Source organism: Mirounga leonina, unplaced genomic scaffold (genome assembly GCF_011800145.1).
Source record: "Mirounga leonina isolate KUSES-001 unplaced genomic scaffold, KU_Mleo_1.0 Mir_197, whole genome shotgun sequence".
NCBI lineage: Eukaryota > Metazoa > Chordata > Mammalia > Carnivora > Phocidae > Mirounga > Mirounga leonina.
The window spans coordinates 3863173-3889427 of NW_023270494.1; the positions used below are offsets into that span (position 1 = coordinate 3863173).

The following is a 26255-nucleotide window of genomic DNA, read 5'->3' on the forward strand; positions in this document are numbered from 1 at the left end:
GTTGATAGCTCACATCAGTTGTAATTTTCATATGGATACAGTTTCTCAGAGATGGAAATGTGAACATTTTAAATACTAACTAAAGAATAGAGAGCATACAATACAGTTAACTGTAAATTTTAAATAATTTGGTTGCAAAATGGTTATTACCATCAATTATGAAATTTATTACTTTTCTGACTAAAAATAGTATGGAATCAGCTCCCCTGATGCTCTTTATTCTAATAAAATGCAGTAATATTGATTAATGGCAAAAGACCATGCAACCTATGAATCATTTTAAATTACAAGCTCCGTGCTGAGCAATAAATCATTGCCAATAACAGGAAAGTTAGCCCTAATCAGTTATTGTCAGCAATAGCTAACTATAATATTCCCTATAATTACACAGAAAACAATAATGTATATTGGGGAAAGTAGTTTTATAAATTTAAGGGACAAAATTAAATCAGGAAAATTAACATGGCTGACAAAAATTACGGATGTTTTAAGAAGATAAAATAACAGATGTTGCTAATGGTCAATCAGCTGTAAAAATACTGATTTATTGCAGGTAATTAAATAACATACTCACTTAAAATCTGTCATCCTTATACTTCCACCTTTTTGAAAGGCAATATTACAAATGATTTAAGTAAGTCAAAATTAAGAATAAATATTAAGACTACGGTAATTATAGTTAATCGATTTTTATAAAGCATTTTCAATTCCTGTTAAAGCAATGGAAATGTCTACAGAGTATGTCTATCTACAAGGCAAATGATCTGCAAGCAGCATGTTTCAAAATTTTACAAATGGAAGAATAACTTTTACCCCCAAATCAAAAGAACAGTATTTCTTTTTGTGTGTGTGTGTGTGTGTGTGGTGAAACAAGAAAGGAATTTATTTCAGTGACGCCAACACCAGGAAGCCAGTGGACTAGTGTCTCAAAGACTATTTCCCCGACAACATTTCCATTTTAAGTTGATCTCTGGCAAGTATATAATTTACCGATAATGCCGAACATGCACACATCAGAACGTGTGCACCGCAGGGTATTCGGAAGGCCCTAGAAGAGGAGATGCTACAACCTCGAGGCACAACAGCTAATTCTGATTCCAAGCAAGTATTTCCAGTAGGTAGAAAATAACTGTAAAATACGTACTATTAAAATAATCTACAACGTTTAATGTTTATTGCTGGCGTGGATTTTAGTAAGCTTTTTGTTAAAGATGGGCTTAATGAGGCAGAAAAAAAATTCTACCTTACATTTAAAACAGTGATATCAACACTTTTTAAATGGCCCTTCAAATGCTACTGCTTTTGACAAAATGTTTCTGTGGCCTGGGGGTCGGTCCAGGAATTCTTGTCTCCCTTCTCCAACTGAACAAATACCGTACTAGGACTAAAATAACGGTAACAATGAAATGCCACTAGAATATGTAGTTTTCATTCAATTTTAAATACACTTTATTTATCAGAACGGAGAAAACAAAGTACCTAGGTGGTAGACACCATGAAGATCAGTATAAAAATGAACACAAAGCAGTTCTAAGGCCAGGAAATAGGACTGACGTCAAGAGGCTCCACCTCACCCGTGATCCCCATCTTAAACACTCCAGACGGTCAAGCTCATGGATGGAGTTCTTTCTTTTGTGAAATAAGAAATCAATTCTAGCTTGTTCCATGGATGCTACCTGTATAGTTTTATAAGTGTGACAGGCAGTCCTTGCTGGGAAGAAAAGTTTGGTCAGACAATGGCCAATCATAACTGAGTGCAGGAAAGAGAAAAGTCTGACATGGCATCGACAAGGCATCTGAGTGCCGCCTGTGTGCTTGGCATCTTCCATACTGACTGAAATAGTAATGGGATGGGATTTTGTTCCTACCAATGGCCTTTATGCCTAATGTACACTTATTATCATGCTTTCATGCGTGGTTGGCTACTGGCTTATGGAGGGACAGAGCAGAACTGGGAGCTGTAGCAATAATTACTTTCTCATATTCGAAAGCAAGAGCAGTATTTATCTAGTGAAGCTTTATACAGAGTAGTTTTTCTCAGATGATCAAGTCCCCTACTTTTCAGAATGTCTCGTTTTGTGAGCATTTATTTGAAGCTTCTCTTCCAAACTCAGGGGACTCTACAGGAGGGTTACAGATAAGGTCCTTTTTCAAAAGCAGGCCCTGTGGCCTCAAGCTACACAGCAACTGCTCAGAAGAGCTGCTTTTGCCTGTCTTATGGGCCCATCACAGACGGTCAGTATTAGAAAGAACACATTTTTTTAGTTTTTATTTGAGCGCACTAATAGAGTTTTTAAATGTGCCCTTTCTTATTGATATATGGGGGAGCCAAACTGTTTTTTTTTTTTTTAAGATTTTATTTATTTGAGAGAGAGAGAGAGAATGAGAGAGAGAGAGCATGAGGGGGGGAGGGTCAGAGGGAGAAGCAGACCCCCCGCTGAGCAGGGAGCCCGATGTGGGACTCGATCCCGGGACTCCAGGATCACGACCTGAGCCGAAGGCAGTCGCTTAACCAACTGAGCCACCCAGGCGCCCCCAAACTGTATTTTTAATGGTCTTATTTATTCATTTTGAACTGAAGGTTTTGCCTACAGCAAAAACTTCCACGTGCATCCTCAGGAAATGCACTGATAACGGGGCAACGTTAAGGAGCAGGTACTGTGTGGCGCCATCGTATACGACCCGACACCCTATGTTAAGAACAGCCTCATTGAGTCCCTCTCAGGCAGCTTACCCTGACCAAAAGACAGGCACAGGGACATCTCTCCAGCAGGACACTTAGGATGCTCTGGTTCTCTTTCCACTCCAGCCCCTCTTACCAAGTCCCCCAAAACATAGGAAAGTAAAAACACTCTAACCAACCCCCGCCCCCCACCCGCATTCCCATATCCACAAAAAGCAGGCTGCTCAGATGACTCCTCTTAGTAACTACTGTGTGGTGCTTAAAATAGAATTACTCTGGCTGGAGAGGTCTGGGAGATCTATTTCTGAAGTTGCAGTGTGAGAACAGTTGAGCTCTTGGCAGCATCTTGCTGATTCACTCTGTCTGCAGGTGACTCCATTTTTTGGTATCGTTTTTGTACCAAAGAACGATAAAGGAGCAGGGGAGCTGCTAAGACATGAAGTCCTGCAGGTAGGACAATGTTCTCCAGCTCCTGCTCTTAAGGAGACTTGGAGAAACAACATACGTGTTTTATCAACCTAGGCAGAGGATTCAGTTAATCAGATGGGTGATATGCCTCTTCCATGATTAACTCACATAATCTCTGCCTTTGGTTATATGATTTGTGCCAGAAAACTAAGTGAAGAGCAAACACAGTATCCGTGGATTAGGCACCCAATGTACAGTGAAGTCTGCCTCTGGCTGGAGCGTTCTCTAAGCCGCACAGGGCGACCACAGCGATTACCCTGGCACTGCTGCAAAGCCCAGCGGAGGCGAGACACGCCTGAGAAGCTGGGGAGAAGAGGCAGTAAAATGGATAAAACGATATTCCGGAGTCAGGTCAACATTAGCAGTACAGTCCCAGTGTACCGACTGGCCTACGAAAGTGATGCTCTCACTTCGGTCATCACTGGAAGACACAACCTCAGGCAGGATTTTATTTTTATGACCACACTATGCTGCTGGTTTAGCTCGGATCTCGTCTGCAATGGCCTTCCTATGTGGCTCTAAATTAACTGTATGTGTAGTGCTCTCTACTCTCCGACCCCTCCGTCGCTTTCAAAGTTCTCTATCTCAACGTCTCAGTGAAACCTGACAGCGTTCACCGTGAGGTTCTGCCTCAATCTCACTGTTCGATTCAGAGCCTGCAGGGAGGATCTGGTTTTCATCAAAAGTTGTATTATTTAATATTTAGTGTTCTCCTGTATCTGCAAACTGATTGTTAAGTGTCAGGATATTTATTTCTAAGTGTACTAATCAGGCTGGTTAGTACTTTTAGGATCCACTTTCATTCCCTCAGGAACAGAAGTAAATGCTATGCTTGCACTTCCTCACTTTTGGCCACACCTCCAGTCACTGTCAAAACAACAGACTGGTTCTCCAAGACTTGATAGCTCCTTGCCACATTAGGCCACAAGTCAGTGGGCCCTGCACGTCTGGCCCATGTTCACACGAAGTCACCGGGGCAACGTTAAGGAGCAGGTACTGTGTGGCGCCGTCGTATACGACCCGACACCCCATGTTAAGAACAGCCTTGTTGAGTCCCTCTCAGGCAGCTTACCCTCTCTGACCAAAAGACAGGCACAGGGACATTTCTCTAGATTACTGTGCTCCATCTCCTGAATGGGTTCGACGCAGGTCCAAATAATCCAGTTTATGAAGCTATACTGCATTTCCTAAATTACTATCAGTTTTCCTCAGGCTTATCAGAAAATGAATTGATATCAATGTAACAGGAATGGGACAAAAATAACTGTCCTGTAGCATTTACTTCTATAAAACCAGACACACATAAAAAAAAGTAATTGAGGAAACATATTTTGTAAGACAGAGAGCCATACTCTTAGAGAGGAGTTCTGTTTTTTGTTTGTTTGAAGTAGGTTCTATGCCCATGGAGCCCAATGCGGGGCCTGAACTCATGACCCTGAGGTCAAGACCCTTGCTGAGACCAAGAGTCGGATGCTTAACCGACTGAGCCATCCAGGTGCCCCCACAGATCAACACTCTGAAGTGGTGACGACCAACAACTTAGCACCTGAACTCTGACAAAAGTGCAAATTTGTGTGAAGCCAGCAGGCCAATAGCAAAACCGCAGAACACCTGTAAAAGAACAACTTCACCAAGATCAGAAACTTCATCAGTTAGTCGGGTGCATGGCTTTGCTGGGAGTGCAGAAACCCAGCAGATTTATGAAAACCAATCCGGGCAAGTCTTCAAGCCACGATGAGCTAAGTCACAACCTAGCGGGCGCTGTGACTGCTGCTGCCCAGATGTCCCCAACCCCACGAGGAGGGCCATGAGCTGACGTTTGCACTGCTGAATGGAGAGGACTGAAAGGAACCAGCGTGCCGCCATCGCTAGGAGGGAGCTGGTGTGACAGTGTGACTGCTCCTTCTATCAGCTCAAAGAACGGCTCAGTCCGCCAGGCTGGGAAAGTGCCAGGCTTCTAACACCTGTAACCCCCGAGAACGAGGAGCTCTGTTCTCACTGCACAGGGTGCCTGCTTCAGGCCTGGGACGTGAACATCACAGGTGACATGGGGCAGGAAGCACATCTCGGCGCGGCTGCTCGGTGTCCGGGAGGGAAAGGGACTACCGCTCTAAGTGGAGCCATGGGGCAGCGACCCCATCATTATGGCGCCATACACTCAACTCGGCAGTCTTTGCATGTGGGCTGACTCCATGGAAAACATCTGTCTCACTTTTTTGCCTCTGTTAAGTGTTTTGTAAAACCAAGTTCCCAGCTGCTTCCACACCACTGCTCCAATCACATAGATCACACGCATGCGTAAGGCCCGAGGGCTGGAGGGGAGGCAAGGAAAACAGTTGCCATGGTTGGATGGAGCACATTTCCCTTCTTTTCCACTCAGTGATAAGATGTGTAATTTGTTAAAAAATCATCTATAAATATTTTTCATATAAAAGAGAATGATTTTGGCCCTTCTAACTAAACAAGAATGCCTTTATCCAGGGTAAAGCTCACATTCTTTGTCCACTAAAAACCAGTAAGAGAGTGGGGTGCCTGGGTGGCTCAGTTGGTTGGGCGGCTGCCTTCGGCTCAGGTTGTGATCCTGGAGTCCCGGGATCGAGTCCCGCATCGGGCTCCCTGCTCAGTGGGGAGTCTGCTTCTCCCTCTGACCCTCCTCCCTCTCATGCTCTATCTCATTCTCTCTCTCTCAAATAAATAAAATCTTAAAAAACAACAACAGCAATGGGCGCCTGGGTGGCTCAGTCGGTTAAGCGACTGCCTTCGGCTCAGGTCATGATCCTGGAGTCCCGGGATCGAGTCCCGCATCGGGCTCCCTGCTCGGCTCCCTGCTCGGCAGGGAGTCTGCTTCTCCCTCTGACCCTCCCCCCTCTCATGTGCTCTCTCTCTCTCAAATAAATAAATAAAATCTTAAAAAAAAAAAACAAAACCCAGTAAGAGTGGATTCTAAGAGTAACATATCAAAGAGGGAAAAAAATCACTAACATGACACGGTTCCAATCTCTGTGGGGTGTCACGGCTGTAAGATGGCAGAGACGGCAGCGGGCAAGGTGTATATCACACATCTGAGACCTCGCCATGTGTGCACCCTCTGTGAGCCACCTGGCCTCTGTAAGCGGAGGCCCAGGGGCGTAAGGATTACACGAGAGGATGTGTGACGATACACCACGTGTGGTCACCAAGCACTGTCAGGCCACATTCATCACCCGGACCCCAGTGCACAAGGGCACATTTCGGCTGGAACTTTTCCAGAAGACTACGAGCAGCACGACGAGGGGCTCAAACTATGACCTATGAGGAACAGCACTGGGCATGAGGATTTCCAGAAGACAGTCTTGGGTAGGTGGGACATAATGGCTATTTTTAACCATCCGTTCTCCTCAGAGGGCCTTGTGCATACCTTTACTGCAATGTTAATCAAACCACTAAGTTCTATGTTACCATCCCTCCCACTGGATGGTGCCATGTCTCAGTGTCCATATCCCTTCGTTTTTGGCATCAATTACCTTTCTTCATTCTCGCTTCCCCTCATTCCCTCAAGCACTTTATAAAATTTTAAAGTGCTTAGAAATGTTAGTCATGTATTAGTAAAAAAACAGGAGTCACAAATTCAAATACTCCAGGGAGCCAGCCAAGTAATGCACACAGGCCCACGTGAAAAGAACAAGAACACAAGCCTGGTACGACCCGCAGCTGCTGATCTGACCTCAGTGGCAGGAGTGTGGCAGACTAGAAAGCACAGGCCACTCCAGTTGACTGCTGCCATCCAAATCCAATGCGTCAGACCTTCCCGGTTTCCAAAAGAAGCCAGGAATCTGGAATTTTACATAAAACATTTTCATTAAAAATGTTGATTGACATGAAAAATGTGGGCCAATGAGGCACATTTGTGGGATATGGTGCAGTCCATAGACCACCAGGTTTCTGACCTCTGGTTTAGGGACAGAGAAGTGTATGTAGAGGCTGCAAGAGTCTTGAGCTCCATAACGGATTCCGGACAGGGTGGCTCAGAGAGGTAAAAGTGAATTAATTGCCAAGGAATCTAAGGAGGCTGGAAGGGTCATGTCCAGCGGGGTAGACCAGGGGAGGCTTTGGAGGGCAGTGGTATTTGCACTGAACTCAAAAGGGAGGACAGCCCTCCTTTTGCTCTAGCTGCTCAATGCTCACAGTGAAGACCAAACAGCTACTCACATGCTCGGGCTGTCCTACACAAGATGACCATCTCTGCCCCCGACGCCCCTGCCCAGCTTCCTTCTCCGCAGCACCCTCACCACCAGACACGCTGCATACATGCTTGCTGACCCACGAAGCCTTGGCCCCCCCTTGCTGGAATGCACCCCCACCAGGACAGGGGTTCTGCCTCCTCTGTTCCCTGCTGTCCCCTAAACCAGAATGCTGCCCGGCACATAGTGGGTCCTAATAAACACATGCTGGATAAATGAATGTTCATTTCCTATGCAACTGTGACATCTGGATCCTGAACACTGTCCAGCAGCCCTTCGGGGGTCCCTGGTAAGCCCTCTGCTCCATTTTGTATGTGGCTATTGCAAACTTCACCTCTGCTCCTACCCGCCCCCTCTGTACTGGAGACTGGTGTCCTTAACACTCGGAGAAAAAGAACCCCAGCAGGTGCCTGTCACCCTCTGGCCACAGACACCCTGGCCTCCTCTACAAATTGGGGAGAACACTCCTCTCGGCTAGATGCAGGGGTCCCTTTCCTTTGCGTCCATTCTCCGTCTCAGTTGGCTCCTTTCTAGCAGTCTCTCTTTTTTTTGAGAGAGAGAGCGAGCAAGCATGCACAGAGGGCAGTGCGGGAAGGGCTGACTTCACACTGAGCAGGGAGCCTGATACGGGGCTTGAGTTCACGACCCTGAGATCATGGCCCAAGCTGAAACCAAGAGTTAGACTCTAAATCGACTGAGCCACCTAGGTGCCCCTCCAGCAGTCTTTAAAAAGGCTCCAAACTCTACTGTCTTAAACAAAGTCTCTACTCCTGACCTAGCCCTCTAATCCCCGCTGTTCTCCCAGAGCTGCACACCTCCAGTCTGAGCTCTGGCTGGGGCTGGCTTCTACATCCACCTTTGCTCCACCTCCACGGGACAGGTGCCCCCTGCTGTGCTCCTGGGGGAGTCAGTGAGTGACCTGCTCACGGGCCCACTCTCCCCAGCTCTGAACCCTCTCTGCTCACCTTTTTTCTTTGCTTCCGCAACCAGTTTCCCAGCCTTGCTGCCACCTCTGTCTCCACGGCCCAGCACTGTCCCAATCCAGGGCCACCATCACCATCAAGACATTGGCCGAACCTGGATCCTCCTCTACAGCTTTGCTTCCCACCGACCCATTCTTAATTTTATGGTTGGAATGATTCTACAAGTCAGTCTGATTGTTCAATCTCTGTTTAAAACTCCTGCCCCAGGGGCGCCTGGGTGACTCAGTCGGTTAAGCATGTGACTCTTGGTTTTAGCTCGGGTCGTGATCTCAGGGTCTTAAGATCAAGCTCTGTGGGGCACCTGGGTGGCTCGGTCGGTTAAGCGTCTGCCTTCGGCTCGGGTCATGATCCTGGGGTCCTGGGATTGAGTCCCGCATCGGGCTCCCTGCTCTGTGGGAAGCCTGCCTCTCTCTCTCTCTGTCTCTCTGTGTCTCATGAATAAATAAATAAAATCTCTCTAAAAAAAAAAGATCGAGCTCTGTGTCAGGCTCTGTGCTCTGTGCAGAGTATGTTTAAGACTCTCTTTCCCTCTCCCCCTGCCTCTCTCCCCACTGCTCACGCACATGCTTTCTCTCTCAAATAAATCAATCTAAAAAACAAAAAACCAAAACCACAAAAACTTCTCACCAGCCTCTCAGTCCTCTGGATATAATCCAGCTCTTTTAAAGGCCTTTCCCGATCTCTAGCTTCTCTCTGCAAGGCCTTCCTATCACCCTAACACTTATCCCAACCACTGATCCTCCTCTGAACTTCTTTTTGTCCAGGTACTTGTCTTTCTGTCCACATGGAGGTTTAAAGAGGGCAGAGCTCCTGTCCTCCACGCTATTATATCCTAAGCCTCTGTGGGCTATGCCTGGCACATAATAGTGTTCAATGATTCATTTTGAACGAGTGTATACCAAATAAAAGGATGAAGGTACCAGTTCCAGAAGCATTAACGTAGATGGGTACAAGAGCCCTGTAGTTACTTACTAAACCTTACTAACTATGGGGCTCTGCTGGGTGATCAGAATTCTTGGATTGAGGAGGTTGGGAGGTAGGAGCCAGGGGAATGGAAGTAACCAGCCTCAACTGGGTTTCCGACAGAGCTCTGGAACCGGGCAGTGGGGGTGCACCAATGGTTCTTTATTCATGCCTGTTTGAATGATGTTTGATGGTGAGAAACGATCTTTTTTTAACCCACATCTCAGTGCATGACAGAGGCAACAAGCACTCAGCATCCATTCTACTGCCTTCTATGAGCCTTCCCATATTAGACGCCCACAGCTAAAACACGTCACTCGCCAGACTCCCTTGTAGGTCGGATTTTGGATTCAAATTTGGTGCCATATGTAAGGTGATTGAGTGACCATGGAGAAAGAACTCTATCCTTAGTCTTGTCTTTAGGGCATGTTTATGAAAATTTAGGGATGGTAGAAAACTGGAAGGAATAACTAATATGCTGATTACAGAATCAGGGTACAGAAAGATCTCAACAGGCTGGGGGACTGGAATCCAAAGCTTTACCAGGGCCCAAGTTCTACATTTGGGACGAAGCGACCAAATGCACACAAATAATCCTGAGTGAGGAAGGGCTTTATAGTTTTCTTAACTATAAAAGAAAAACTTCAGATTCTAAACTGAATTTAGGACAAATAGTGTGACGTGGCTCAAAAGGGCTAAGTGAAACTTAGACTTCATCACCAGAAGTTGGATTTTTAGGAGTGCGGGAACTTACAGTCTCAACAAATTCTGCACTTGTTAAAACCATACTTGTAAACCAGTGACATTTAGTTCTGGGCACAAAGACTCTCAACAAGCTACAGCTTTTCTAGATGACAACAGAAAGGATTTAAAACCAGGACTATGAGGAACAGTGGTAAGGACCCAGGAGTATTTCCTGAAGAATGGGTAGATGGGACAAGAAGCTCAGCCTTGCTTTGTAGGGTCCCAGAGGACAATGGTACACGAGCAATTACAGAAACTGGAGGGAGGCTGACAGAGGCTCAGTCTAAAAAGACAGGACAGCCAGAACTGGAAGGGCACTGGGTGGGAGGTGGCCTCCCTGGCACTTGCTACACAGGCCTCTAGCTGCGTGGGGACAATGCAGAAGGGGGAGGAAGGCCCTAAGTGTGATGCCCTGACTTGGACTGGATTCTCCTTCTGGTCCCTCTGCACCCAGGGGCTCTGCGATTTGGGGAGCCCAGTTCTCACCGCTCAGGCCGACTCCGCGCCTGGAGCACAGCGAGACCGTGCGCCAAGAGCCGAAACCCTAGTTAGAAAGTGGGGCCACTGTCAGCTCCCGCTACACAGGCCAGCTGGGGCGCGCCACGTGTGTATTTCATCACAATTCATGACCCCTGTGGGAAGATTCTGGTCCGGTCCGGCAAGACTCTTTGCCGCCACAGTGTCCAGCAGAGTGCCTTGCACAAAGCAGGAACTCAAAACCCAAGTTTTAGTCTAATTTTACAATTTTTCTTCCAGCTGGAATCACAACACGACTCGTATTGCAGAATGCCACTACAGGGACGATTCCGTTTCGGCGCCAACCACACATCAGGAATGCTGTGGAGCTCGGAAGCCCCCCGTGCACGGACTGCCCCACAGGCCGGTGACACCAGAGATCTTGGCGATTGGTCCCCCAGCCCCCAAGCTCCCAAGCACTTCTAACCGAGGCTGGGCTTGAGGACCACTGGCTCATCCCATAAGGAAATGGAAACTTTTCTAAGGAAACACCAGCTAACACAACGGTCCCCCATCTTTCCTGAGGAGGATCTATTTCTTCTCTACTCTCCTTAAACTGAAAGTGTCAAAAATCTTTGCTTCCTGGGTAGAAAGCTATCAGAGAATCCTACTTTCTTTATTCTCTGGGGACAGCATTTAAGTACAACGCTACACGGTGAAAGACACTTACATCAGTGTCCTTTGCTATGTGAAAACACCATCAGAGTGTGTACACGTAGGTAACGAGAATAAATGACTTTTTTAACTTCTAAAGTGACCTCAGTGCCCTCCATACCTGGACCGAGCAGCGGCGACCGACTCAGCTGGGCGCCGGCCTGGTGCGGCGGTGGCGTCTCGACCACGTCCGAGCTGCTGCTCGTGGTGGTGGGGGTGGCGGCGGCGGCCGTGGTACTGCTCTGCATGCCCGGGTTGTTTCTATCCCACATGTTTACAGTTTTATTGTTGTAGTTGCTCGGGTCACCCCAAGCTGAGGTACCATCATCAATTTCCATTTTGCGTCGAATGGATGGTGGAGAAGGTTCCTCCCAGCCCGTGGCCTCACTGCTGTCCTTTTGTTTGACAGGGACTGGCCCCCCGATCCACCCAGTTCCTGTCTGTTTAACGGAAGCGGCTCCTCCCCAGTTACTCACATTGCTGTCTTGGGGTTTGCCCGCCCAGTTCTGTTGGGGGCCAGGTTTTAAAGACTCTCCCCAGTTTGTCCCTGGATTCACCTTTGAATTTGTGCCATTACCCCAGCCACTGGTCCCAGACCTGGTAGGATCATTCCAACCAGACCCTGACCGATTACTGTCAGCATCCCATCCAGAGCCATTTTTTTTCCCATCCCCCAAGTGTCCGAGGACAGAAGACGAATCTGCCCAATCTCCCCCTCCTGCATTCCAGGCTGGATTAGATTTTTGTCCGTCTCCCCAGTTTTGAGATTTGGGTTTCGGAGGCTCCCCCCAGGTGGGCGACTTGTCCTCCTGATTTACGGTCCCACTCCAAGCATGGCCACTCTTGGCGGTGGCAGCAGCATTATTAACAGCAGTAGAGCTTATCGAGTCCCCCCAAACCCCTGGGCCATTTGGCGCTTTGTTGCTGCTGTCTCCCCAGCCTGTGTTTGCTGGCCCAGCAGCCGGCGGTGCACTGGCCCACCCGGACACTGAAGAGGTATTTGTACTGTTCACGATGGACCCATCACTCTTCCCCCCTGAGTTTGAAGGCTGAGTAGCGGCAGAGCCCCAGGCCTCTGTCCCATTGTCATTTTTTCTCTCAGACCTAGGGGACTCTTCAAATTCCCAGGCAGTGTTTTGCTTTACTGGAGTCTGTCCCCAGCCAGTATTAGACAGAACTCTTGGGTCAAGATCGTTCCTTGGCAATTGGATGTGCCCTTGGTCTATCATCCCTTTATCTCGCCTTCGGCCTTCTGCTCCTTCCCTCCCGGAGCTTCCTTCATTGTGACTGCCAGAACCGTCGCTACTTCCTTCACTTGCTGTCGTTCCAGAAGACGCAGCTTTGGCCCAAGAGTTCATGTGTTCACTGCCAGGCTGCATGGCAGGATTCTGGCTGCTAACACTCGGACTGTCCCACCCTGTTGATCCTTTCCCACTGATGTCACTGTTGGAATGCTGGTTTGGGGGCTTGCCCCATTCCCCATTCACACCGTTAGAGGTGCTCCTGCTGGGGTGGCCCCAAGCTCCCGAATGGATATGACTGACGCTGCTGTTGTTGCCACTGCCCCGTCCCCAGGCGAGGAGTCCAGGACCAGCAGGGGGGCCGGAGTCCCAGGCGCTTCCTCCACTTCCTTCCTTCTGCACAGCACTGCTGGATCCATTCTGCTTAGCATTCAACGCTGAGTTCACAGTGTCTCCATTCCCCTGACTGAACCCAGAATTGCTACTTCCTGTGGCAGGGTTACCTGGGGACAGTCCCCACACAGAACTGCTGATTCCTTCACCGCCGCTCCCACTGACTTGAGAAACTGCTGATCCGTTAGCACCAGGAAGGCCCTGCAGGTGGGGCGGGATGATGGCCCCCATACCGACAGCCATGCCCCAGTTTGGCAGTCCGTTTGTCTGCATTGCATTGACAGGGTTTGGTGAAGAGTTCATGGGGTTAGTGTTATTTGGTCCATCAGTGTTAAGGTTCTGAGGTTGTACGCTGAAAGACACATTCTGAGAAGTGGACGTTTGTGGTTCTGTGCTCTCTTGCGGCAGCAAGTTTCCCCAAGCACCTAAAGTGCCTGTTGGGTTCCCGTTCTGGTTGCCCGTATTTTGACCTATGGCACTGACCGGACTGCAAATACTGGAAGGGTTGCCTGTCGCCACAGTTCCTTCATGTCCAAGTACAGGCCAGGCAGCTGGGTTGGCATTAGGATTAAGGTTAAGATTAATGCCAGCGTTGGAGTTGGAAGCCCCCCAGCAATTCTGACTTCTCCCATCTCCGATCATGTTGTCCATTTTTCCATCCCCACCGCTGAGAGAGCAGTGAGCTGGGCCGGAGCTGGAGCCTGTGGCTACGGCCCACACTCTGGCTCCATTTCCATTACCGCTGGCGCCCCCTGCTCCAAGGGCACTCTGATTAGAAGGGCTTTGGACGAGCGCACCATTGGTGCCATTATTGCCATTTGTCTTCTTGGTATGTCCAGTGAAGGTGCCCTGGGCACTCCCCGTAGCCATGCTACTGTTCTCTGAGCCACAGTTGGAGGCAGAGTCAGTGTCTGTGGTACATTCTGAGGCAGATTCAGTCTCTGCTCCTGTGATGGAAGGCCACGCCTCCTTGTCAGTCCTGTCTATTATCACTTTATCCCAGCTGCTGCTGGCTTCACCTCTGTACGTGGGCTGCTGGCCCCAGTGGGAACTTTCATAGTGATCTGCCAATCCACCGTGACTGAGATCTGAAAAACAAGAAACACATTCAGAATTAGAGCTTCCTCTCATCCGTCAATGAATCCACTGTGAACTAGTCTTTGGGGGAAGCTCCTTATTTCCAGTTTCAACGTTGAAAGACAAGTGCTAAAAAATGACTTTAGAAAAAAGCTACCTGTCTTCATAGTAAGTTCCATGTTTCTAAAATGAGCCAATGTTTCTAAAATGATATTAATCCTCACCACTACCCGACATCATTCTCTCTCTTGAGGGGACTCACAGCGCACATGAGCACATGAGCGTCTCTGACAGTAACCAGGAGAGGAATGAGGCAGGTGGGGCACGGATGTGACCACGCCACACCTGAACACACTCGGACTGTGGTGACAACATATTCATGTGGGTTCTTGAATACAGTCCGCAGTTCTCTTCAAGACCTCCAGCTGGAGCTACGGTACGATACAGAGGCTACACGGCTCACTCAGTAGAAAACAACTGTAAATACAGTGCAGAAGCATGAAACAGAACCAATATTTTGGGGGTGAGGGACAGAGGGAGAGAGAGAAGAGGCGTTAGAAAATGCTATCTTATGTTATCGGGGGTATGGAGGGTTAGAAACAGTTCATTACATTTATATTACTTATCTGTTATCACCAGCAATTACGGTTTGCCATTATTAAACACAAGTAAGAACTCTCTGAGGACTTTCTCCCCTTGCCCTCCATCTCCTTGAATCACAGTCTTTGCACTGGAGACCCCAGGATAACGTGATGTGCTATCTTCCATTCTAGCATTCATCTCGTTTCACCCTTAGATCCTTTTAAAGAATCCAGTATTTGCCATTGGCATTTTATTTCCTAGGATTTCTAGTTATTTGACTATTTCTAACATTGCAATCCAACTTATGCTCCAATGAATTTTTCCAGCAGACTCTATCTGAAGTATGGGTCATTTAAAACTAAATAAAAGTAATATAAAAAAATTTATTTAACCTATGCATACAACAAACTCACACAACTTAGAGATCCTTGATGGTTTCTTCAAACAGTATGATGTACAGATAACTGCAATAAAATATTTCTTCTCTTTTAGAACTTTTTCTTCATTATGTTTTCTTCAAAATTTTAACAAGAAAAATTTTACTCCTGGGAAGTAAAACTGGGTTTCCCACAGAAAACCTCTTTTAAAGTTTAATGGAGCTAAAAGAAAAACAGGGGAAGTGTGTAAAGAATGATCACTATTGCTACAAAGAACATCCTAGAGACAACTTCAACCTATTAAAAAAAAAAAAAAAAAGGTTTCGTTGTCTGATTTAAAAGGGATGTAATGAATTCAGAATTTTGCTCTTGGTGCTCAGCAAAGGAAACCACCAATAAGACGAAAAGGCAAGCTACAGAATGAGAGAAAATATTTGCAAATGACGTATATGACAAGGGATTAATATTTAAAATATATGTAGAACTAGTACAACTCAACACCAAGAAATCCAAATAATCTGATTAAAAATGTGCAGAAGAGGGGTGCCTGGGTGGCTCAGTCAATTAAGCATTGACTCTTGGTTTCAGCTCAGGTCATGATCTCAGGGCTGTGAGATCAAGCCCTGCGTCAGGCTTGTGCTCAGCGCGGAGTATGCTTGAGATTCTCGCTCTTCCTCTCCCTCTGCCCCTCCCCCCCCCATGCTCTCTCTCTCAAATAAAATAGTTAAGTAAAATCTTTGGAAAAAAACACGGGCAGAGGACCTGAACAGACATTTTTCCAAAGAAGACACACAGGTGGCCAACAGATACATGGGAAGATACTCAACATCGCTTATCATCAGGGAAATGCAAGTCAAAACCACAATGCGACATCACCTTATACCAATCAAAAAGACAAGAAACAACAAATGTTGATGAGGATGTGGAGAAAAGGGAATCCACATACACTGTTGGGTCAGAATGCAAACTGGTGCAGCCACTCCAGAAAACAGTACGGAGGCTCCCCAAAAAACTAACAATAGAAGTACCACAGAATCCAATAATTCTACTTCTGGGTATTTACCCTAAGAAAACAAAAACACTAATTCAAAGGCAGATGAACCCCTAAGTTTACTACAGCATTATTCATGATAGCTAAAATATATAAGCAATCCAAGTGTCCATCAATAGATGAATGGATAAAGATGTGGTATATATACACACACATACACACATAATGGAATATTACTCAGCCGTAAGAAAGGATTGAGATCTTGGGGCACCTGCGTGGCTCAGTCGGTTAAGCATCTGCCTTCGGCTCAGGTAATGATCCCAGGATGCTGGGATCGAGTCCCACACTGGGATCCCTGCTTAGCAGGGAGTCTGCTTCTCCCTCTGCCCCTCCCCCTGCTCATGATCTCTCTCTCCCTCTCTCAAATAAATAAATAAAATCTTAAGAAAGAAAGGATGGGATCTTGCCATTCCTAGAAACATGGATGGACCTAGAGGGTCTTACACTAAATGAACTAAGTCAGCTAAATGAATCAGAGACAGATTTCAAAGACAGTTAACATATGAATCCACTTACATATGGAACCTAAAATGCAAATGAACAAATAAACAAAGACAGTAACAGACTCATAAATACAGAGAATAAACTGGTGGTTGCCAGAGGGGAGGGGGACTGGGAGATGGATGAAATCGGGGAAGGGGAATAAGAGGTCCGAATGAAAATAAGTCACAGGGATGAAAAGTACAGCATTAAAACACATTAATTATGCCCTAGGTGAATCTGAAGTAGGTAATTCCAGGTGAAACTACAAAGGAAAAACAATGCTAGGCAACAGAAAACTTTAGGACCTAAATTACTATGAAAATAAATTTTTTATTGCCAAATACTAGGGGCTGACTCTGCAACCTTGGTTTATGGCAATTTCCCCCACCGGTATTGCATATGCTACAAAAACTGGCTTTCGTAATAACTAATTTAAAGAGATAAATGAGCCAATCATCATTTAAGGCAGAAAATAAGACCAGGTTAAAAAAAAAACAGAGATTACTGCTTATTATCAGCAAATCTCCCACAGTTCACTCTCCCATCAGTCTTGCTTCCCTCAGGGACAGGATATACCAGGACCAGGACAGTACTCACTGCAACCCACACCCAGCAGGCAGCAGGAGGTCACCCAACCTGGCTTACCAATGCACTCTTTCCGATACCTGGAGTACCTTTTGAATACATAATATTATTTTTTTCTATTCCATAACAGGTCACAATGCAAAAGAATCAGCTCTCTCTTAATGGTCTAGAGGGTTTGTATGGAATGCCTTTTGTCTACTGCTCAGCCCCCAATCTGCTGGACTCATACTGTTATACGTCAGATTTGAAAAATGTGTTTGCATCCTTGGATAAGAAGGATAGCATCATAAGCCAGTGGAGAAAGGAAGCACCAGCTAATAAATGCTGTTGGGACATGTGGCTAGCCATACGGACAAAATAAGATCCCTGCCTTTTCTATCATATAGAAAAATCAGCTCTAGGTGGATTAAAGACCTAGTTACAAAAAGCAAAACTTTTTAAAGCTCAATAAGGAAATACAGGAGGCCATCTCTGTGAGCTGGGACACTCATCTTCCTAACGAGTTGGTAACTTTGACTCTGTTAATATTAGAAACAACTGTATGACAGCAGATATCATGTAAAGGAAGCTAAAAAAATAAGCCACAGACAGGAAGAAGAGAGAACAGAATAAAGAATGAAGAATCCCTAAAACTCAATAAGAAAAAGACCAGCAACCCAACAAAGGTGGGAAAACGACAGGAAGAGGCAATCCAGAGAAGAGGAGGCCCTCGACAGCCGCTACCTCGTGAAATAATAACCGATCTCATCAGTAATCAAGAAACGCACGTGAACACCGAGAGATGTCATTTCACACGGAAACAAGAGGACTGTGATTCCTTTCGGGGGAGACGAAAATGCGATTGAGCAACATCTGTATCATTTCTAAAATAGAGAACTGAAGCAAATACAGCAAAAGATTATGTTACATCTGTACTATGGATACAGTTATATTATTTTTTGTATACTTTCTTCTATTTTAAAAACAGATCAGAAAAATTGAAAAAAAAATTGAACGCTTGATTGTGGTATCAAACGAAGTGACATAAATGGAAATCCAAAAGGGACCCAGGCTAAGCAGCCAGTGCTACTAGCCACGGGGATGTGACGAAGAGAAGCAGTCAAACCTGCAGGGTTAGAAATCTGTGTGAACTTTATGCGCGCAAGGAGACTCGGTGTGATTACCCCACCAGTCTGGCACTGAATGAAGTCTGATTCTGAAGGTGAACCCTGGAGCGCAGTTTTACAGCCATCGCGCCTGCTTCATGATAACCAACCATACAGGTTTCCCGGACCAACCAAGGAATGTACGTATAGAACCCAAGCTGAGTGCCAGCTAAAGGCGCTCACCATCTGAACAAGCCATGTCCCTTCTCCACTCCACAAAGTCGAGGACGGGCTACATAATCCCTCAGGTTCTCAGCCGAAAACCGGATGATTTCTAGAGCTGCCGTACTTTCCACGGTAACAGGAGAATCACACACGAAAGTACCGAGCCACATAGCTCGCATGTTCAGTCTCAACCCCAGTATCAAAGCAAAGATTTCTTTTTATTGTGGTAAAATAACACATTTCCCATCTTAGCCCTTTTTGAGTACACAATTCAGTGGCTTAAGTACATTCATGCTGTACAAGCATGAGCACTATCCACCACCCCAACCTGAAAGTGTAACCTATCACACAAGAAGTCCTCTCGCCCCTCTCCCCAGGCTCTGGTAACCACTGTGACCCTGACTATTCCATGTACTTCCTATAAATAGAATCGTACGGTATTTGTCCTTTTCTGTCTGGCTTATTTCTCTCAGCATCATGTTCTCGAGGTCCATCCACATTGTAGCAGGTGTCAGAACCTCCTTCCTCCTTTTTAAGGCTAAATGATATTCCACTGTATGCATACACCACACCGTGTTTACCCACTCGTCCATCCATGGACAATGTGGGCTGCTTCACCTTTTGGCTGTTGTGAATAATGCTGCTATAAACAGGAGTATACAGGTATCTGTTCCAGTCCCTGCTTTCAATTCTTTTGGGTGCGTCCCCAGAGGTGGTACAGCTGGATCATACAGCCAGATCATCAATCTAGGTTTAATTTTTTTTTTTTAAAGATTTTATTCATTTATTTGACAGAGAGAGAGAGAGAACAAGTAGGCAGAGAGGCAGGCAGAGGGAGAGGGAGAAGCAGGCTTCCCGCTGAGCAGGGGGCCCGATGCGGGGCTCGATCCCAGGACCCCGGGATCATGACCTGAGCCGAAGGCAGCGGCTTAACCGACTGAGCCACCCAGGCGCTCCTAAGTTTAATTTTTTGAGGAACTGCCATACTGTCTTCCACAGTGGCTGCACCACGGTAAACATTCCTACCAGCAGGACACAAGGGCTCCATTTGCTCCACACCCTTGACCACACCTGTTAACTTCTGTTTGAATAGCAGCCACCCTAATGGCTGTCAAGTGGTATCTCACTGGGATTTGGATTTGCATCTCCTTAATAATTAGTAATGTTGAGCTTCTTTTCACATGTAAAGCAAAGATATTTTAATAATCAAACTGTTTAATTTATTCTGTTTGAAATGAACAGAGTAAAAGACAAAGAACTACATTGTCTGGAAATAAAAAACCATAAAACCCAATGAGTTTTCAATAAATATTGTAGGACAATTCCAACATATGCCACCCTGCTACTCAGATGATTATGTTTTGGCATTTTCTATAAATATTTATAATCAAAATCTGAAACTGTAAATAAGAAACATGAATACAAAAACAAGCCAAAACATTTAATTTTCAAAACATTTATTTTTTTTAGATTTATTGATTGATTGGGGGGAGGGGCAGATGGAGAGAGAGAGAGAATTTCAAGCAGACTCCCCATTGAGCGCAGAGCCTGACGCACGGGGCTCAGTCCCAGGACCCCGAGATCATAACCTGAGCCAAAACCAAGAGTCGGACACTTAACAGACGGAACCACTCAGGTGCCCCCAAAACACTTAATTTTAGACACTATGAGATGATAAAATATAGGGCAATGCTGTTGCTTATGAGAAAAATAAATAAACCTAGATCTTTACATTCGGAGCTACATAACATTCTGTAAGAAAAAGCAATTTATGAACCTCTCTGGGGTAGTGAGAGGCTAATGCTGATAAGTACTTAAATTCTGTACTTTCACAGGTAGTTCTCTCCCTTTAGATCTTTACAAGAGCGGCGAAGGGCCAAGGGTCAAAGGCTAACACTGGAATTAAGGAGATAATCACGTGAGAAAGATAATTTTTTTCATTTACATAAATTTAAAAATATCAAATTTCAAAAACACGCCAATCATTAGGATAAAAAACAGTAACACCAAGATGTATCTAGGGCATCAGAGGTGCCAGCACAGCGTGGACTGTTTCTAACAAGTATGTCCATCTTCTCAAGAAATGATCAGCACAATGAGAAAGCTCCCGCTGATGTTCATTCCTTCCCGGGGTTTGAGATAAAGAGCTCCAGAATAGCAGAGCAGGATCAACACCAATGTGGCAGTATGGGCAGGAAGAAAAGTCACTTCTACAAACATGCCCAATATCTGAAACAACAGAAGGGCAGGATCAAGTCATCCTGTTAGTTTACATATTGAATATCTCTAGAATCTTCCATTTAAAAATGAGAAACAGAAGGGCACCTGGCTGGCTCAGTCCGAAGAGTACGCAACTCTTGATCTCAGGGCTGTGAGTTTGAGCCCCATGTTGGGTGTAGAGATTACGTAAATGAATAAATAAAACTTAAAGAGAGAGAAACAAAAACCTCCCCGTGAATAGCCCCCATTCAAGCTTCCTCATTCCTTGACTGGAATATTATAACAGCTCTCCAGCAGCCTCCCCCATACCCACCCCTGCTTCTCTCCAGGGTGCTCTACACCAAGCATTCTTTCCAAAAGGACATCCAGCAGAGATCACAATGCTTACTTGAACACTTCAAAGGCTTCTTAACATAAAGATCCGAAGTCTTTAAGCAGCCTACTAGGCTTGATTCTCTCTTGGGACCTCATTTCCCACTATTCTTTCCCTTGCTCAGTGCTCAAGCTAGTTCCTCAAGGCGCTATCTGCACTCTGCTACCCCAACAAGCCCAACAACAGGGCCTCAGAAGAAGCTGTCCCTGACCTGGACTCAGCGTCTGCTCTTTTATCTCAACTTGGCGGACACTTCATCTGAGAAACTCCCCCCCACCCCCCTGTCTGGGGCCCTTGGACACATTCATCCTAACAGTCTGCCTCTCCTTTTAATTCATTTAGACCAGGGGTTGGCAAACATTTTCTGTAAAGGGCCAGATAGTAAATATTTTAGGCTCTGTGGGCCAGATGGTCTCTGAAACAACTACTCAATCCTGTCACTGTGGGGCAAAAGCCGCCATAGAGAATACGTAAATGAATGAGTATGGCTGTGTCCCAACAAAACTTTATTCACAAAAGCAGGTGGCAGGCTAGATTTGGCTCGCGGGCCATGGCTTGCCAAGCCCTGATTTAGATGATAACGATTATGGAGTGCCTCCTACGCGCGGGCTGGGGACACAGTGCCGAACAAGACAGACGAGTTCCTTCTCTCCTAGAGCACACATCTTGGTGTGCAGTATCCGTCCATGTGGCAGTCTGTCTCTCCCTCTAGGCTGTAAACTCTGACGAGGCAAGGACCGCCCATTTTTTCTTCTCCAGCGTTCAGCAGGGCACCTGACACACAATCGTCAGTGAAAAAGTTTAGATAAAGTTCACATTCAGTCAAAGTTATAACTGGCACTACAAATCTACAAGTGAAACACAGTTTCCTTCAAAGATAAATTCCAGAACCAGAGAAGTCGGTCTGTAGCAAGATATTTTACTTAAAACAAAGCAAACTGCTGAGCAGTCGTGTGCTTCACCGGCTCCACCTGCGCAATCTCTTCCAGGTTCCTGAAGATGCTGCAGGTCCCGGGCAACCTCGCAGCCAGCCACATCTGTCCCCACGCTGGTTTCACCTGCTGCTGACATTTAATGTCTGTCCTGCCATTACTGGGCATATCGCTACGCCTTCCTCCTTCTTTCCCTATCTCAACTGTTCTTCTGTTTCTTACTTCTTTGGTTCTTCAGCAACATCAAAATAAACTAGGTCTCCAAAAATTAATTCAGGGGCAGTACATGGAAACAGAAAGTACATAAAAAGTAAATAAAAAGTAAACAGAAGGTATTCTTGTGTTTATTCTACCATTTAAAAGCTCTCTTTCTGGGCGCCTGGGTGGCCCAGTCGTTAAGCATCTGCCTTCAGCTCAGGTCATGATCCCAGGGTCTTGGGATCGAGCCCCGCATCAGGCTCCCTGCTCAGGGGGGAGTCTGCTTCTCCCTCTCCCACTCCCCCTGCTTGTGTTCCCTCTCTCGCTGTCTCTCTGTCAAATAAATAAATAAAATATTTAATAAATAAATAAATAAATAAATAAAAGCTCTCTTTCCAAGGGCAGGTTCTAGGTATTTCTCTGAAAATTATGAGTGAAAAAAAAAATTAAAGAGCCAGGGACTATACATCACACTGAGCTATTAGTTTATCGTCAGAAACAATTCCAAAGTAGTGCACCCTATCATTATTTGTGGAGGTGGGCATCAACAAACATAGCGGCGCCTGGCTGGTTCAGTTGGAAGAGCATTCGACTCTTTATCTTGGGGTTGTGACTTTGAGCCTCACCTTGGGTGCAGAGATTACTAAAAAAATAAAACTTAAAAAAGTATATATAGATACATCTCTTTCTCTCTCTATATATACACATATATGTAGACAATTGAACTGCTTCAATGGCATTATTTGGGACAACTGGTAAAATTTAAATGTATTAAATTTAGATATATTAGATAATAGGATTATACCAAAGTTAAATTTCCTAAATTTGGGCACCTGGGTGGCTCAGTTGGTTAAGCGACTGCCTTCGGCTCAGGTCATGATCCTGGAGTCCCGGGATTGAGTCCCTCAGCGGGGGGCCTGCTTCTCCCTCTGACCCTCCTCCCTCTCATGCTCTCTGTCTCTCATTCTCTCTCTCAAATAAATAAATAAAACCTTTAAAAAAAAAAAAGTTAAAAAAAATTTCCTAAATTTGTTCTCTTATATAACCGTACTACAACGGTTGTATATAGGGGGTATTTAAGGGTTATGATATCTGCAATTTACTTTCAAATGGTGCTCCAACAAAACAAACAAATGAGCACGCGTGTGGGATGAGACCCACGCAGGACGACCAACAGAAAGCCCAGATTATATATAGCAAAGATCAGTAAAGCATCCCTCCTGTATTTTTTATGTTAAAAATAAAAAAGTTTTCATTTTCTACACATTATTATGTTTGGAACACGTAGCCCCTTGTCAAAGATACCTGAGCTATCTTTTTTTTTTTTAAGATTTTATTTATTTATTTGTGAGAGAGAGAGAGTGTGTGAGCGCACAAGTAGGGGGAGCGGCAGGCAGAGGGAGAAGCAGGCTCCCCGACGAGCAAGGAGCCCGATGTGGGACTCGATCCCAGGACCTTGGGATCATAACCTGAGCCGAAGGCAGACGCTTCACTGACTGAGCCACCCAGGCGTCCCAATAACTGAGTTATCTTTTTTTTTTTTAAGATTTTTTTTTTTTAATTTATTCATTTAAGACACAGAGATACAGACAGAGAGAGCATGAGCAGGGAGAGAGGCAGAGGGAAGGAGAAGCAGGCTCCCTGCTGAGCCAGGAGCCCGATGTGGGGCGCGATCGCAGGACCCTGGAATCATGACCTGAGCCGAAGGCAGATGCTTAACCATCTGAGCCACCCAGGCACCCCAATAACTGAGTTATCTTTGACAGAATGCCAATTAATTTGCCAGGAGATAGCCAGAAATCTGTATGGTACCAAAGATGTTTGCCTTTAGTCCCCATTTCCCCAGATGACAGCAATGCTAAGACTGCCAAGTTTAGGGCAGTCAGGTCTACGAAAACATAACTGAGAGCCCACATGAGCTGCCCCTGGCACAGAACACAGAGGGCAAGAAGGAATGACTTTGGCCATGAGACAGTCCTTCCCGCCGTGAGACCACTCCTACTCCCACTCCAGGAGACTGCACCGTGCATATATATGACACCTGGGACCCAGGACTGGATGACAAGATACGTGCATCAGGCTGTAGAATTAATATTAGAATTAGAACATCAGAATTCCTTCCTTACTTTTTATATTAAAAAATAAAAACAAATGCTAATTCTTCTCTATTCCCCACTTTGGTGGCCGTAATTGAGGCTAAGATGGTAATAATCTAATCTGAAGGCCTTGTTATGGGAGATGGAGAGATGGAGTTATATTTAAGGTGGCAGAATTCACAGGACCTGGTGAAAGACTGGACATGTGGGGAGCAGGAGAGGAGGATTCAAGAGTGATGTCCAGATGTGGGGTTTGGGTCCTGAGTGGATGATATTGCCAACCACTGAGCTTGGGAGTACTAGAATAAGAGTAGTTCTGGGAAGGGAAGGCTGGGGAAGGGAGGCGATGGGTGCACACTTGGCCAGGTGAGTCTGGGGTGGTTGCAGGACATCCAAGCAGATATGCCCCAACGTCCTGGGAGAAATAAGCCAGAAGTTCAGATGTGAGTGTTTCAGCTCATTAGCGTAGGGTGTGCCCGTGTCCCCTCCGGTCTCCATGTGGACTAGCCCAACACTACAGGTGCTTTATCTAGCTCCTTAAAAGGCCCTCACTGCCACTCCTGTCTCCTCTCCAGGCCTGTCACCCTCCTCAACAGCCCGGTCAAGTGGGAGCTGTAGCCAACAGCTGTAGCTGAGAAATCTAGGTGCTGTCACTGAGCAGTACCCTCTTCCTCAAAAGCAAGAACATGTCTGCAAGTGGATCGCACCAGGAGACAAGTGCTCGGAATTCAGAGGTGAGCTGAACGTTCTGAAACTAGGGATGAACGGTGGGAAGGGGCAAAAAGGAGTGAGAAGACTAGGGGAGAAGAGCAAAAGGACGGAAGAGATGAAAGCAGATGAAGAAAGGTCTCAGTAAAGCGACTTGGAAGAGTGTTCTGCTGAACGGCACGTGGCCCTGTGCTCTGGCATGGAGGCAACAAAGGGGAGGTGACACCGCTACCACGGGGGTCCCAAGAGGCTCGGTCCTCACCGCTGCACGGAAATGCCTGCATCCACTTTGAAACAAGGACTTTTGTCCAAGACCGCAAAGACTGGAGATCCTTATACATGGAACTCTTTGGAGGGGCTGAGAAGAGGCTAACAAGGTAATTTGCTACTCATTTATCAATGGTTTATTACTTACTATGTAAGTCACTAAAACTAGTTTTCTACTTAAATGTTTTCAGTTGTAACAAAAACAGTAGGTAAGGAAAAATGTGAAAGAGACAATTACTATGATGGTTTTCATTGTGATTAAACTCTCAGACATCCAAAATCATATAAGCATTTACCTAAGAAAAGTACTTTTGCGGGCACTATTTAAATACATAGAAACCAAAAAGCTAAGGATGAATAGTAAAACTACTTCTACACTGTGGTGCTATACTTCTGATTTTTGGCCCTACTCCTTGGTGTTCCCAGTTCTGACACATTCTCAGTGCCTCAGGAACGCTCTTTGCAAAGAGAACCCCAGGCCACGATCGACACAGGCATGACAGGCTTCGCTCCGTGCCTTAGTTTTTCCTTAGTCCCCTTCTTTCACTTGTATCTTGTTTTGTCATTTATTTTTTCCTGCTCAAGAAGTTTGACAATGACAAACAATTGTGTCCTATTATTCTAATATTTAAAAAAATAATAGTTTGAGGGGCACCTGGGTGGCTCAGTCGGTTAAGCGTCTGCCTTCGGCTCGGGTCGTGATCCCAGGGTCCTGGGATGGAGCCCCACATCAGGCTCCCTGTTCAGTGGGGAGCCTGCTTCTCCCCCTCCTCTGCTCCGCCCCCTGCTTGTGCTCTCTCTCTCAAATAAATAAATAAAATCTTAAAAAGAAATAACAGCTTAAACATAAAAATCTTTTTAAACGCTTGAAAGGTCTCATATGCTAAAGCAAAAAGTTATGATTTTAACACAACAGTTATGGTTTTTGACTATAGACTCAAGTGGATTTGAAATTTACCACTCACCACAGTCTTCTCAGCACACAGGTAAAAACAACACAAGCAACAAAACACAAACAGTGGAGCTGATATTGCCAACACATGGAGGTGTTAACCCTAGAGCCTGGAAAATTAGGCTGCATCCACTCCCCGCTGTCTCCTCCCCACTCAGACTCCTTTCAAGTCTTCTGCG

General features: G+C 45.8%; 1 protein-coding gene across 6 annotated transcripts in view; it reads right to left on the reverse strand.

Annotated features, from left to right (window-relative positions):
* The window catches only part of TNRC6C (trinucleotide repeat containing adaptor 6C), a 101693-nt gene that overhangs the window by 43732 nt on the left and 31706 nt on the right, over positions 1 to 26255 (reverse strand). For all 6 annotated transcript variants that reach the window (XM_035025894.1, XM_035025893.1, XM_035025892.1 and 3 more), the window contains one exon: positions 11353 to 13953. In XM_035025894.1, coding sequence (XP_034881785.1) covers positions 11353 to 13953 — 2601 coding nt within the window. The remainder of the gene's footprint in view (positions 1 to 11352; positions 13954 to 26255) is intronic.